The 15,349-nt window shown below is 47.9% G+C and overlaps 1 protein-coding gene across 2 annotated transcripts in view; it reads right to left on the bottom strand.

Annotated features, from left to right (window-relative positions):
• The window catches only part of Gpt2 (glutamic--pyruvic transaminase 2), a 33,553-nt gene extending 32,000 nt beyond the window's left edge, over nt 1-1,553 (bottom strand). Inside the window, exons 1-2 of one of the 2 annotated variants that reach the window (XM_057753682.1) lie at nt 1,246-1,553; nt 765-1,029 (exon numbers count right to left, since the gene is read on the bottom strand). In XM_057753682.1, coding sequence (XP_057609665.1) covers nt 765-1,007 — 243 coding nt within the window. In that variant the 5' untranslated portion in view covers nt 1,008-1,029; nt 1,246-1,553. The other variant, XM_057753681.1, reaches the window with a different exon arrangement.
• Between the last annotated feature and the right edge of the window lie 13,796 nt (nt 1,554-15,349).

A 15,349-nucleotide genomic window follows, 5' to 3' on the forward strand; every position in this document is an offset into this window, starting at 1 on the left:
CCTTGTTTCCAGCACAAAGAACTTGGTTTCACCCAAGGGCATGTCTTACATACAGCCATGCCACCCTGATTGGGGCAGGGAAAAATCACCCTAGGATTTTTACAACAGCTATGGATTCAAGTCAACATCCCTGGCATCACCAGGGTCCCCTTATTAAGGTCACAAGGACCCAACTCTCTGATTACAGAAGTCACGGTTCTCGAGGTACAAAAGGAATTCTGCCAGTCTCTTCTGCAGAGTGCCATTCTTGTCAAGCAACTGTGGCTGGCAAAAACCCAACAGGCCGCAGCCTGGAAAAAGGTTCGGGAACAAACTAGCCACACAACCTACCTTCCTCCCTCCGCTCCTACCTAACAGGGTTTCTCTCTCACCACCCCCAGGTCCCTTTGTCTTACTTTCTTCAAAGCATCTGTTCACTATCTGAAACTCTCACTTCTACATTCACTTGTTTTCCTCCTTCCAAGGGATCTTGGTTCCACGAGGACACTCAGGGAACACGCAGTGCCTGGCAGCATAGGCCGTTCAATAATTGGGTACAATTCAACAAGTGAACCGTAGGAAGGCCTCACTTTGTGCCAGATGCGGGGCACTGGTGGGTAACGGGCGAAAGAGGGGGCGTTCTCTCGTTCCAGCCAAAAAAATGGTACAATGAAAAAGCTGGACGCCGGGGATGGAGGTCCTGCTGGAGGACCCCAGATGGGTTTGCCAAGGTTCTTCCCGCCATGAGCGCCCCTGGCCTCGCGCCCCGCAGGCCCCGGGCTCACCCGCTGCAGCTCCATCTCGATCTCGCCGGCCTTGAGCACGATGGGTCCGCGCACGGCATACTCCACCGCCTTCACCTGCGGGTTCATGGACTCCAGAGTGAGGATGCGGTCTCGAGGGCTGCGCTCCGGTCGCACCTTGAGCGCCGCCGAGGCTTCAGCTGCAGCGCTGCTGTGACTACGGACCCAGGGGCCCGAGGCGAGGGGGCAGGAGCCCCGCCGCACCAGCACCGCCGCCCGCTGCATCGCGAACCTGCCGAGGATAACCCTGGCCCAGAAAGAACAAGAGCAAGTCATCGCGCACAGCCCCAGGTGGACACCAATCCCCCAAAAGCCCAAGGCTCTCGGCTAGCAGCGCCAGCCTAGCTCCGGGGTTGGATTCTCACCCCCCTGGTTACCGGGACCCCGCACCGCGCCTCTGCAGCATCAAGACGCTGCACGGCTGGGTGGCCCGGGCTGCACCCAATGTGAGAATGCAACGTGCCTGTCGCCGCGGAGCCGCCCGCACCGGTCCGGTTAATAAGCGTCTGGGCTGCTCCCAAGCTGAGTGGCCGGCCACCGCATCCTGGCGCCTGGCACCCGCACCTTCTGGCCCCCTGCATTCGCACACCCACTGCCGCTGACTCCGCCTCGGGCCTGCGCGCTGGCTTCTGGGTCTTGTAGTTGTCTGGGCCGTACCAACGCTGCTCTGACGAGCTGGATAAACTACAAGTCCTCTAGGGCCTGGCGCAAGCCGGACCAGGCTGGGCAGGGGGCGGGGAGCGGTCGTCTGGGCGGGTTCTCGGGGGACAGAGAATCCCGACTGTACGGCGGTAGCGGTAGCTGTCCTTTCCAGAGGCTTTTGGAATTTACTTATTTGCTGCTTGGTTGCTTCTCCCTAGACGCAGACCCCGCCTCCCTCCACCCTCACCTCGCGACACCTATGGGGACGTGGACGGCGAGGTGATGCAGTTTTCTCCTTGAGTTTCATCATCCAGGCCATTTGGTTCTACTGGCCGCTCAGGGGCAGCTGTTTAGAGAGTAGGGCCACTGCGACTTGATATGCCACCCTGGCTTCTTCTCAATTTCAGTGTTCTTGTCAGCAAAGAACATGGGGGAGGGGGCTGAGCGATCGGAAAGGACCACACACCGAGTGGTAAGGTTTTTCAATACCGCTCTATCTGAAGCCTCACCTCTCCTATAATAATTCCATTTTATTTTCTTTCTAGCCTTCTCAGCATCTAAAATTACCTTGTTTAAGTACTTCTCGCGTGCTCAGAAGGGCAGGAACAGTGTCTTTCTTGCCTGTTTTCACAACTCTAGCACATAGGCACTTGGTAAATATTTGCTGAACAATGAATCCACAGGGCATGGTGCTAATTGCTTTGGGCAGAAGTATCCAGCCAGTGGGTTCCTCCACACGTGCAAGGTGCACACACATATGGGGCAAGCTTGGGACAGACTAGGTTGGGTGTGCGATTGGTGCAAAGGCAGGATCACCCAGGCTGTGCCACAAACATCAGTCTCAGACTTTCTCCACATCTACAAAATAAACTAGGTTAAATGGCCTGTCTTTTAAAATCTTTGTTGTCCTGTAAATTGTGTGATCCTGGGAGTTTTCAGGCGGAACAGCCCAGGGCTTGGCACAGCCACAACAAACAAACACACAAAGCTTGTGAGACGCGGAGTAAATACAGCAGTGTAGGGGAAACAGAAGCGGGAAATCGGGGGCTGAGAGTAACTGCAGACAACCACTTTTTAATCGGAGATGTAATTAAATTAAATTAATTTATTTACTGTGTACATTAGTGTTTTTCCTGGAAGTAGGTCTGTGTGAGGGTGCCAGATGTCCTGGAACTGGAGTTACAGACAGATGTGAGCTGCCGTGTGGGTGCTGGGAATTGAACCAGGGTCCTCTGGAAGAGCACTCTTAACCTGTGAGCCATCTCTTCAGCCCCTACAACCACTTCTGAGTCACCTAACTTCAATTAAGCTTGTTACTGTCCCCATGTGTGAAATGGGAGTAACAGGCACCTACCATGCACAAACGAGGAGAACGTTCCGAGGAAACTTGGCGGGACGTGGATACTGAAGTTCTACACCGCTCTTGGTCTTTCCTCAAGGGAATCCCAAATGTTTTGAGCAAACAAATTGATTACTCACGAGAGAGGAATGTGCCAGGGAGAGCAGAAACCACAGAGAGTGTTCCTACCTTAGCAGACTGGCTGACTCCTCAAGTCAAAGAAGTTGCTTGGGTGGCAGAGGAGCTGCTTCTCCTGCTTCTGCTCCATCGTCTTTGTCTCCATCATCTTTCTTCTCTTACAAGAAAAGAGATCGTTTATTAAGACAGAGGAGCACGGAGGTGAGCCAGGCTCTCCCTGTGGCCCGTCTCCCAGAAGGCAAGAAGAAAGAAGTGCTGTTCCGGCTTTTCATTTTTATCTTATTTTATGTGTACTAGTGTCGTGTCTCCACGTTTGTCTGTGCACCATGTGGGTGCAGTGCCCATGGAGGCCAGAAGAGGGCGTCGAATTCCCTGAAACTGGAATTACAGACTGTTGTGAAGGGCCAAGTCAGTGTTGGGAACCAAACCTGAGTCCTCTAGAAGAGCAATCAGTGCTCCTAACCACTGGACACCTCTCCACTCCCCTGTCTGGATGTTCAGTTGTCCAGAACCCCTGTCAACAGCTCTCCTTCCCAGCTTTTGTCTCAGTGCCCATCCATTCGGTCTCCAGGTTGAAGATTTCCCCAGTGGCCTAGAACCTCTGAGTACTTCACTGCCTTCGACGTCCAGTTAACTCACTCTGACCAGCTGAGGAGCCACACACACACACCCCTCCACCTCCAAATCACACTTAACTTTGACCTATTCACTGTCCTTTGAGCCATTGTACTATCAACCCAGCTATCTCTATCCTAACCAGGAAGAATAAGGGATCTGGGAGTTGGTCTCCTGGAAGTAAACACAAGGCTGTTTGTACAACTGAGAAAACAACACCCAGCAAGTTGCGCACTTAACGTTGGTTCCCACATCATCATTGCAAAACACAAGTCGTTCATATCCCTAACAAGTCCGGTGCCACTGTGTCTCTGAGATTGGAATAAGCAAGTACCCCAGGCTTGGGGGTGTGACTCAGTGGTAGATGGTCCAGAGTTCAACTCTGATGTGGGGAGGGGAGGGCACTGAGAACAAACAAACAAGCAAACACCTCCCTCGTGAACCACCTTTCACTGTGTACAGAGCACAAAAGGGCAAGCGTGTTATTTCTGCGCTGCAGTCTCTGGTTAAGCAGCTTGCTCAGTCAGGAACGTGGAGTAGGAAGTGTCAAAAGCAGACAACGTCGTCCTGTCTGCCCCCATCACCTATGCCCCCCTGCCCCCTCTGATTGGCTAGAACTTTAGAGTCACTCTTGTGTAACGCTCTGAATTTGGAAATTTGAACAGTTGATTGCGATGCGCTAAGCTTTGAAAAGTTTCTTCACGGTGCTTGTAAGAGGGGGTGGCAATTCCATGAACTTTGCTTCTCTTCTGCTCTCTCTCAGTGGGGGACCAGTATGAACAAGAGCCTAAATACTGAGACTAAACCTGACTGAAACGATCATGAACGTCCTTCCCCAAAGCAGAGTAAACACAGCAAGCATACAGCAAATGCAGTCTGCCCACACAGTTGGTGGTGTGTTCAGAAGACCTGGTACTTTTCTTCATCCCTTAATTCAACAAGTTCTTTTTGGAGACCCACCATGTCCTCGGCACTGTGCTGAGACATCAATAAGTCAGACACGCTGTCCCTGCGTAGGGCCATTTCGTAACAAAAGCAGATGTCATTCCGCTCATCCCACACCCAAACGTGATTACACACTGCACTGTAATAACTGCTGGGAAGAAAGGGCTCTGACAGCCAAGAAACCTGAGGGAGAATTAGCCAGAAGTGGCCTGTGAGCTTTGGAGAAGCTAGAAGACAGCAGTATTGATAAGGTGGTGTGTGTGGGGGGGGGGGGGGCTTCTTGAAGCAGGAAGCAGCATTTTTTAACCTCTCTACCCCCTTCCTCTCCAAAATAAAGAAAGCAAAATAACAGCAACAACAACAAAACACTCATGTTTGCAGGCATAGTGCCTTGTGTCTAGTCCCTTTCCCAATAAGGAAAGTCAAGAGTCTTCTCCTGTCTTCAACTTCGGGTCTCCAAACACATGTGCACACAGATGTACACACACACATGCATATGCCATATACACATGAGAAAAAGGGACGAGCGAGCTGAATAGACCCCCAAGAGAAGATAACGACCAACAGACATATGAAAAGGTGTTCAATATCACTAATCGTCATCAGAGAAGTGCAAATCAAAACTGTGGGATGTCGTCTCATTCAATTAGAAGGCTAGTATTACACACACACACTGGCCTCGATAAGAGGAGAGGGAACTTTTATGTGCTGGTCCTGGGATATAAGTCGGTGCAGCTCTTATGGGTGTGGAGAATCCCTGGAAAGGAGCTGAGTTTGCAAAGACTGATCGATGAGTCCTGCAGCAGTGTGGAGGGCTGCAGCGGTGTGGGGGGCTGCAGCGGTGTAGGGGGCTGCAGCGGTTGGGGGCTGCAGCGGTGTGGGGGGCTGCAGCGGTGTGGGGGCTGCAGCGGTGTGGGGGGCTGCAGCGGTGTGGGGGCTGCAGCGGTGTGGGGGGCTGCAGCGGTGTGGGGGCTGCAGCGGTGTGGGGGGCTGCAGCGGTGTGGGGGCTGCAGCGGTGTGGGGGGCTGCAGCGGTGTGGGGGCTGCAGCGGTGTGGGGGGCTGCAGCGGTGTGGGGGCTGCAGCGGAGTGGGGGGCTGCAGCGGTATGGGGGGCTGCAGCGGTGTGGGGGGCTGGAATGCTGCAGATTCGGAGCCTAATTACAAATTATTTCAGGCTAGCTTTAACCCCTAATTAGTCGTTCCTTGCTCACCTCTGGGTCACACCTAGCATCCTGTGACTAACAGATAAGGCCTTTTCAGAGCCACTAACTTCCACCAACACAGATTCCCTTTAGCTGGAATTATCTATGCCCTTAAAGTTCAAAACAATGGACTCAGAGCCAGATTGGATGAGCCGTGCTGGGAAAATGTACATCAAAGGTCTGAATTCCGGTTTCAAATTTTTCATCAGGATGGCTGCATAACCACATGACAGTACTGCTTCCAGTCTTTGCCTTGAGATCCTCTGTGCAGAATGTCTTGAATATCCATCTGATTTCTGAGCTACTTAGTGTTCTAAGAATGTCGGAAGCAGCACAGCCTCTCCTGCAAGACTAACTTCCTATAGAGTGAGACTCACACGTCACCAAGGGGGGCAATACCTGCCCCACAGGGATGCTGAAAGGGCTTAGAGTGGTAGGTGAGATTCTGATCTTCTCTGCGGATATCTGAATAGATAAGAATGTCTGAAATGTACATCACCCGGTATGAATAGTGCTTATCCTTATTTAAGTAATAAAGTTACTGGTGGCTTGTTTCCCCTTTTAATGCATACTCAGTTTAAGACATGGCTGAACATGATAGCATACATGTACTTACAACACCAGAACTTGGGGTGCGGAAGCAGGCAGATTGCCTCAAGTTTGAGAACAGTCATGGCCACATAGCAAGACCTTATCTTAGAAGGAAGAAGCTAAAAGTCAAATGCCATCACCCAGACACACATAAAATAAATAACTGTGCAATAGGGGCTGTGTAAATTATTTGTCTGGTAATCAGTTCATGATGTATTACTGTTTTACATCTCTAAAAAGACTTTGTGTGTGTGTGTGCGCGCACGCGCGCCCACGCGTGTGTATGCACATGTGTGCAAATATCCTCAGAGTTCAGAATAAGGCATTGGCTCGTGTAGCAGCCACTTCTCTTTTGCTGTAATAAAACGCAATGACCAACACAATGACCTAGGCAGCTTTTAGAAAGGAGGGTTTATTTGGGCTTAGGGTTCCAGAGGGTAAAGATCATGGTTATTATGAGGAAGCAGCAGGCACGGCAGCATGCAGAGCAGCTGTGAGAGCTCACACCCTGAAGACCAAGCAGACAGTGAACTCAAAAGCCACCCTCCGGCGACATACCTTCCCCTAAGGAGACTACACCTCCTAAGATCCCCAGAACCATCCGTTGGGGACTAAGTGTTCAAACGCCAGAGAATATGTAGGATCTCTAACTCAAACCACCACAGAGCCCCTGGAGCTGGAGTTACAGGTGATTATGAGCTACCCAATGTACGCAGGGTCAGACTTGGATCCTCCGCAAGGACAGCACGTGGTCTTACCTGCTACCGAGTCACCTCGCCGTTGACAGCTGTTTGTGATGCCTGAGCTGGCTTTGCTCTGTGTTCAATAGACTCTGGTCCCTGACCTCGCTCTGCTGAGACAGCACTTGGGGAATGTTAACATTAACAGAAGACAGCTATGAGAACGAGAATGAGCAGCACTGAAGGATTATCTGTGTCTTTGCTGTGCTTTCCTGGATAAAAGTGTAACACCCCCTGGACCCTGGCGCAAAACACGACATTAAAAGGTATACGTTGGCCAGGTGTGGTGACCCATGTCTATAATCCTAGCTACTGGAGAGGCTGACAGGGTTCAGGTCAGTCTAAGTATACTGGGGAGATCCTGTCTCAAAATAAAAGAAAACAGAGCTGCTCATGGCAGTTCAGTAGTAGAGCCCTTGCCTAATATAAGCAAGACCCTGGGTACAACCGCTGATACTGCAAAAATGAAGCAAGCTCAGAAACAAAAACAAAAGTGTATATTGGTTGACAAAACTAAACTGTGGGGACATAAGACGCTTAAAGAACAGCTACATTTCCTCATATGGGAGTTCATCCACAGGCAGACAGGGCTCTGGGTGAATACTGAGGAAGTCAAGGATGTGACACTGTTAAATGAATATGTTTTTAAATTTTATTATATAACTACAGATGAGTTATTTACATGTGTGTCTGTGCACTGCACTATGTCTCTGGTATTCCTGAAAGTCGTACTATGGCATTGGATCCTCTGAAACTGGAGTCACAGATAGCTATGAACTGCCACATGGCTGCTGGGGATAAAACCTGGGTCATTTGAAAGAGCAGCACATGCTCTTACTGATGAGCCACCTCTCCATTCATGGATTAAAGAAAAAAAAAGTGGCCACGTTCAGTAGAATGAGGATGGCAGTAGCAACACATCCTTGGTCCCCAGCGGGGGAAACACAGAGGCAGGTTCAAGGCCAGCTTGGCCTACAAAGCAGGTTGCAGGCCAGCAAGGGCTACACAGTGTTGCCCATCTCAAAGAACCAAAGTAAACAAAGAAATAAATAAAAAGTGAATAAATTAACAATGATGTTAATGATAATCAATAAAAAATAAATCAAATCAAAAGAAGGAATTGCCTTGGGCAACCCCAGGGGCTCTGGACTCTTGGAACTGAGTGCTGTCAGCCTGTGCAGAACCCGGGTTCTTCTCCAATCTGCCTTCCCTGTTTTGTGTCCCCTGGATAATACACCACACAGCAGCAAAGAGCTAAGGCAAGAGCTCCTCATAGGCTGAAAACCCGGAGAAAAGAAACAAGCTTTTTTCTTCTTGGAAGCCTAAGCAGCAGCTCCTTATAATTTCTGCTCTCGTTGGGTCAGAATTCCATCCCGAGACAATTTCAGGGTCGGGGACAGCTGGCATGCTGATCAGCTGGGGTCTCGTCCCAGGCTACACTGCTGTGAGTGGCAATGGAGAACCCCGCTCCTTCGGAAACTCCTGAACGAGGAGGTAGGTAGAAAACCAGGCATACGTATCAGACGGGACCATGCCAGGGATGATGGCATTCTGTCTTAAGAAGAAGCATATCATGTGGTTGACAGTGTGGACCATAGCAGAGACCATTTCGTTCCAATACCAGCATTCCCAAGTAAGAATGGATGACCTTGCCGGGCGGTGGTGGCTCACGCCTTTAATCCCAGCACTCAGGAGGCAGAGGCAGGCGGACCTCTGTGAGTTCGAGGCCAGCCTGGTCTACAAGAGCTAGTTCCAGGACAGGAACCAAAAGCTACGGAGAAACCCTGTCTCGAAAAATCAAAAAACAAAACAAAACAAAAAAAGAATGGATGACCTTGATAGGGTATCAAATTTCTCTGTGTGAACGGGAGCTATCAGCCTCCCCCACTTAAGATCCTTGTGACACAAGATTGATTTAATATGCTTAGAATCTTGATTGGCATGGGACAAGGTCTAGATAAGTCCCTGCCATTGCTGTGACCTCATATTTGGTAACAGGGCCTGATAGGGTAATCATTACACAGCAAGTCCCGAGTAAATACGTAACTACCTGTGCAAAGACCAGTATGTGCTGCTTAAAACAGAGACCAACTCTAGCCAGGGAGGCGGAACATTGGGAATGCAAGCAGATTCCTAGAGTGTCTGGGACAGACGGACTGTAAACGCCCCTTTCGTTGTCTCTTTCAGGGCCCCCACCCCACCCCAATCAGCTTCCAAGTTCCTGACGTTTGCAGGATGGAGTTTGGTTTGTTTTGAGTCTGGTTTAGAGTTTCAAGGAGAGCTGATGAATAATTACTTTCATGGACCGTCCCACGTGAAGTTTGATTCACAAATGCTGCTTGAGAACTTAGGACTCTGAGTCACAGTTTTGTTCCCAGCCTGTGCTGTGTGATACACTGTACTGATTAATAAATCATTTCTCAGCTGGGCGGTGGTGGCACACACCTTTAATCCCAGCACTCGGGAGGCAGAGGCAAGCTGATCTCTGTGAGTTAGAGGCCAGCCTGGTCTACAGAGAGAGTTCTAGTACAGGCTCCAAAGCTACACAGAGAATCCCTGTCTCGAAAAACCAATCAATCAATCAATCAATCAATAAACAAACAAACCATTTGTCATTTGTCTGTCTCCTTCTCTCTCTCTGTCTGCACAGCTGTTTCACAAAAACAGCTCACAGTTGGATGAAGATGATGGACTCCAACTGAGCATTTGCTATAACGAAGTGCAAATTCTCCTTCTGAATAGGACTTTTTAAATCCCAAGCCTCAAATATGCTAATTAGGCCTGAGACACAAAAGATGATTGTGTTCCTTGTCTTCATTTCAGAACCCAAATGCTGAATTCTCTGAGCCTGTGTCCCAGCTTGGCATCTTATTTCCCCCAAAGGCTTCTCATCTCTTTCTCGGATATTAGCATGTGCTGTTCGGAACATTTTTATTGCATAACGGTAACACAAATCTTCCTTTTTGAAGTATTTTTTTTTTTTTTTTTGCCTTTTATTTCTTTGGTCTGCTCTGTGGGAGGAAGGGGGTGGCATATGTGTGTGTAGGCAAGAAGTCAACCTTGGGTGTTTGTAATAAGTCTTTCTCGGTCCCCCCAGCCTATTTATTATTTATTAGTACCTACCAGACTATTTATTATGAAAGCTCTCAGCTTTAGCGTAAGGCTTGTCCCACTACCTCTTATAACTTAAATGAACCAATTTATATTAGTCTGTGTTCACCTTTTTACCTTTCTTTCATTCTGTGTGTCCAACTCCCTCCATGTCTCATTGGCGTCTCAGGCACCCCTAGATTCATCTCCTATTCGCTTCCCCGCCCCCCGAAGCCCCACCCACACCTCCTGCCTAGCCATTGGCCATTCAGCTTTTTATTACGCCAATCACAGCAGTTCATTTTCTCACAGGGTGCAAATATCCCACAACAGCTGTTGCCCCTCAAGACTTGTCTATATTGCTTTATTTTCAGATGGTCTCACGGAGACCTGGGACTCAGTAGTTTGGCTAGGCTAGCCGGCCCGCAAGCCCCCAGGGATCCTCCTGTCTCCACCTTCCGAGTGCTGAGATTACAAGGGCCCGCTAACACACCCAGTTTATTTATTTATTTATTTATTTTTTTTGGTTTTTCGAGACAGGGTTTCTCTGTGGTTTTGGAGCCTGTCCTGGAACTAGCTCTTGTAGACCAGGCTGGTCTCGAACTCACAGAGATCCGCCTGCCTCTGCCTCCCGAGTGCTGGGATTAAAGGCGTGCGCCACCACCGCCCGGCTAATTTTTTTTTTTAATCAACATAGTTATTGTATGAGTTTGGGTCTCTTGCCTGCACCTCTGTCTGTGCGTCATGCCTGGCCTTTGGAGGCCAGAAGAGGGTATCGGATCCTCTGAAACTGGAGGATGGTTGTGAGTTGCCATGTGCGTGCTGGGACTTGAACCTTGGATCATCAGGAATAGAAAAATCGGTGCTCTTAACCACTTAAATATGTCCCCATTCCCCTGGCTTTTTTATATGGATGCAGGAAATCAAACAGTGCTCCTCCTGCTTGCATGACAAAACACTGTTACAGAATATTACTTTAACTAGGCAAAGGTGTGGTACATTTGTTTAACTGTGTAGAGATGTGTTACCTTTGTTTATGCTCTGTTCAATGATGTAAAGCTGTGTGGCTGTCTTTCCTTGTCTGCCTAAGGCACCCGATTGCTCTACTAAAAAGAGGAATGGACAATAACTAGGTAGTAGAAGGGTAGGTGGAGCTTGTGGGCAGAGAGAATAAGTGGGAGGAGGAATCTGGGCGAGGGAGAGAGAATGAGACAAAGAGAGAACGATGGAGAAAGAGATGAAGATGCCCAGGGTCAGTCAGCCGGGCAGCTGCCAGCCATAGACATGGAGCAAGACATACCAAATGAAAGAAAGCCCTGAGGCAAAACACAGATGAAGAGGAACAGGTTAATTTAAGTTATAAGAGTAGGACAAACATAAGATAAGGCTGAGCAGTTATGACTAATAATGAATCTCCATGTCATGGTTTGGGAGCTGGGTACAAAACACCTTCCTAACTGAGCCCCCTCAGCAGTCCTTTTCTGCATGTCTTTGGGAGTCTGCTTGGATCCTATGCACCATCTACCTGGCTAGAGTTGGTCTCTGTTTTAAGCATCACATAGTTTTAAATCCAGGCATTCATGTCTTTACTAAGGGATTACTGTATAATGATTCCCCTCTTAGGCACTGTTAACAAAGGTGAAGGTCATACCCTGTGCCTCAAGCCAAGTTTGACCACCTGTCGTCAACAAGCCAGCTAAAATAGCCAAACTGATAGTGAAAAGCAGAAAGAGGAGATTCATTGTACGTGATCCCAGTTGGAAGAGGAACAAAGAGATCCAGCAAATCCCTCAAGTCTGTCTTTGGGGTCCTGGAATCATTTTATAGTTAAGCAGAGGGCCAACGATATGTGCATCTAAGCAGTTCCAGTCAAAGTGTGGTCCCACCAACCACTGACCCACGCTTGTCTGGGCTTCATTCGGTCTCCTCCTGTCAGGGAGACTGGCAGGTTTTTAGAACTATGTGAAATCTCTTCATGGAGGTTCCCCACTGGCTGTCACATTTTCCGTCTACATGGTTAGATGCCTGGAGAAATTCTCGTGTCTTTGGAGTACCTTGGTTCAACAGCCTGACAGTCAAACTGAGAGATACAAGTGTCTCTAGAATATCTTCATTTCTGCAAACCTTGTTACAACACTGTTGAAATCAGAGGCCCTCTCTGTGTTCCTTTTCTAGAGCTCTTTTTGATTCGGCTCCCCTCAGCTCTCTGCTCTTCAAAGGCATCTGAATGTTCTAGTTTCCGCATAGTGGAGATCCTGAAATTGAGGCCAGTGCACCCCCCACTGCCATGCCAAGTTTTGTAACATTTTCTTCCAATATGCTTTAAAGGACATCAAAAACACAAGGAACAGTTCATGCTGAGCAAGGAGAACACCTCTCCATTGCTGGAGCCACTTTAGAAATCAATATGGCAGTTCCTCAGAGAATTGGGAATCGATCTAGCTCAAGATCCAGCTATAATACTCCTGGGCATGTACCCAAAGGACACCTCATTCTACCACAAGTCCACATGCTCAGCCAAAGTTCATTGCAGCTTTATTCATGATAGCTAGAAACTGAAAATAATTTCCATGTCCCTCAACTGAAGAATAGATAAAGAAAATGTGGTCCACTTACACAATGCTAAAAACACAGCTGTTAAAACACAGCTGTTAAAACACAGCTGTTAAAAACAATAATATTATGAAATTTGCAGGCAAATGGATGGAGCTAGACAAGACCATTCTGAGTGCAGTAACCCAAACTCAGAAAGACAAACATGGTATGTATGCACTTATAAGTGAATATTAACTGCTAAGTAAAGAATAATCATGCTATAATCCATAGACCCAGAAAAGCTAAGTAACAAGAAGGGCTTGAGCCGGGCGGTGGTGGCGCACGCCTTTAATCCCAGCACTTGGGAGGCAGAAGCAGGCGGATCTCTGTGAGTTCGAGACCAGCCTGGTCTACAGAGCTGGTTCCAGGACAGGCTCCAAAACCACAGAGAAACCCTGTCTCGAAAAACCAAAAAAAAAAAAAAAAAAAAGAAGGGCTTGAAAGGGGATACGTGGGTCTCCCTGGTAAGGGGAAATAGCATAGATTTTGTGGGTGAACTGGTTTGATTAGGGAAGGGAACAGAAGCATCAGGCAGTGTGTAGGAGAGATGGGGTAGAGAGTGCTGGGAAAAATAACTGGAACTGAGGGTATTTGGGGGGCAATGTAGAAACCATTTGCTGTGGAAACTGCCGGAAATCTAGGAGACTGCCCTAATGAAGTCTCCTAGTTATGGGGAATATGGAGCCCAAACTGATCATCTTCTATAATCAGACAAGGCTCCTAGCAGTAGAACTGGGACATCAACCCGGCCACAAAACCTATGACCTACAATCTGTCCTGCCTGCAAGATGTGCCAGGGTATGATAGCACAAAACTTGTGGAAGTGGCCAACCAATGGCTGGTCCAACTTGTGGTCCACACCATGAGAGGGAGCCCATGTCTGACATCGCCTGTATGGCCAGGAAAAAGAGGAAGGACCTCCCAGAGACCCAGGATAGAACCAAATATGACTGGCAAAAGTAATCAATGAAATGATTACTAATGATACTGTGCTACACTCATAGATCGGTGCCTAGCCCAGTTGTCATCAGAGAGGTGTCATCCAGCCACCGGTGAGAGCAGATGAAGAGACCCACACCAAACACTAGGCAGAGCCGGGGGAAGGGGATGGGGAGGAAGGACGGTAGGAGCCAGCTGAGGACACCACAAGGGCATGGCCCACAGAATGACCTAAGCAGAACTCATAGGAACTCACAGAGTGACAATCAGGGAGCCTATATGGATCTGAGCTAGGTCTTCTGTATATACTTATGGTTGTGTAGCTTGGTGTTCTTGCGGGACTCCGAATAGCGGGAGTGGAAGTTGTCTCTGACTCTTTTGTCTGCACTTGGGACCCTTTTCCTTCTACTGGGTTGCCTTGTCCTCCCTTGATATGAGGGTTTGTACAACTTGTTAGGCTATATTTGGTAACTATCTCTGGGAAGCCTGCTTTATCTCTCTCTCTCTCTTTCTCTCTCTCTCTTTCTCGTACACACACACACACACACACACACACACACACACACACAGATTATTCAGTGTTCTGCCTGCATGTATGCCTACATGCCCAGAAGAGGGCACCAGATTTCATTATAGATAGTTGTGAGCTACCATGTGGATGCTGGGAATTGACCTCTGGACCTTTGGAAGAGCAGCCAGTGCTCTCAACCTCTGAGCCATTTCGCCAGCCCAACCTGCTTTTTTTTTTTTTTTTTTGAGGGAAACAGAGGAGGAGTGGATCTAGAGAAGAGGGGAGATGGGGGAGACAAGAAGTAGGGAAGGGAGGGGAAGCTAAGTCAGGATGTAATGCATTAGAGGGGAAAATAGTTTCTTTTTTTTTTTTTTTTTTTTTTTTGGTTTTTCGAGACAGGGTTTCTCTGTGGTTTTGGAGCCTGTCCTGGAACTAGCTCTTGTAGACCAGGCTGGTCTCGAACTCACAGAGATCCGCCTGCCTCTGCCTCCCAAGTGCTGGGATTAAAGGCGTGCGCCACCACGCCCGGCTGAAAATAGTTTCTTTTTATAATACATTTAGTGTGTGTGTGTGTGTGTGTGAACACATACACATGCACCATTGTATGTGTGTTGAAGTCAGAGGACAACCTATAAGATTTGTCTCCTTCCACCACAGAGTTCTCAAAATTGAAATCAGACTTTCCTGCAAAGCAGGAATCATGAAGGACTGTCTTGTCTTGACAAAGTTGGCAGTAACTTTCTTTTGTATCCTGCCTGTCCAGTTTGGACAGCATATTGTCAGCAATAGAGGAAAGGGAAGTTTCTTACCCAAATGACTAGGTTTTGCTATAAAGAAAGTAAACTCCATATGGAGGTTCTTTGATGCTCATCATCCTCTTTTAAAGTAAACTGGTACTGCCAGGAGAAGACATGTTTTACTATCATAAAAAGTCTCATTTTATTATAGCATTTTAAAAATCATGCTCTGTAGACCTTGGAAGTGTTTGAAGATCATCTCCCTATCTCAAATATATGTCCATATGAACTTGAAAACATGCCTAACATGACTATAAGCTTGATAGTAATAGATCACTATTAACCTGTACTTTTAAAAATATTCTAAATAGCTTTTAAAGACTAAAACTTCACAAAACTTTAAAAAAATGAACTGCATAGGTTCTAAAGAAGAATAGGAACATAGATATAGTATAACAAAAATAATCTTAAATTTGTATTTAT

This window comes from Chionomys nivalis, chromosome 21 (assembly GCF_950005125.1).
Source record: "Chionomys nivalis chromosome 21, mChiNiv1.1, whole genome shotgun sequence".
NCBI classification, from domain to species: Eukaryota; Metazoa; Chordata; class Mammalia; order Rodentia; family Cricetidae; genus Chionomys; species Chionomys nivalis.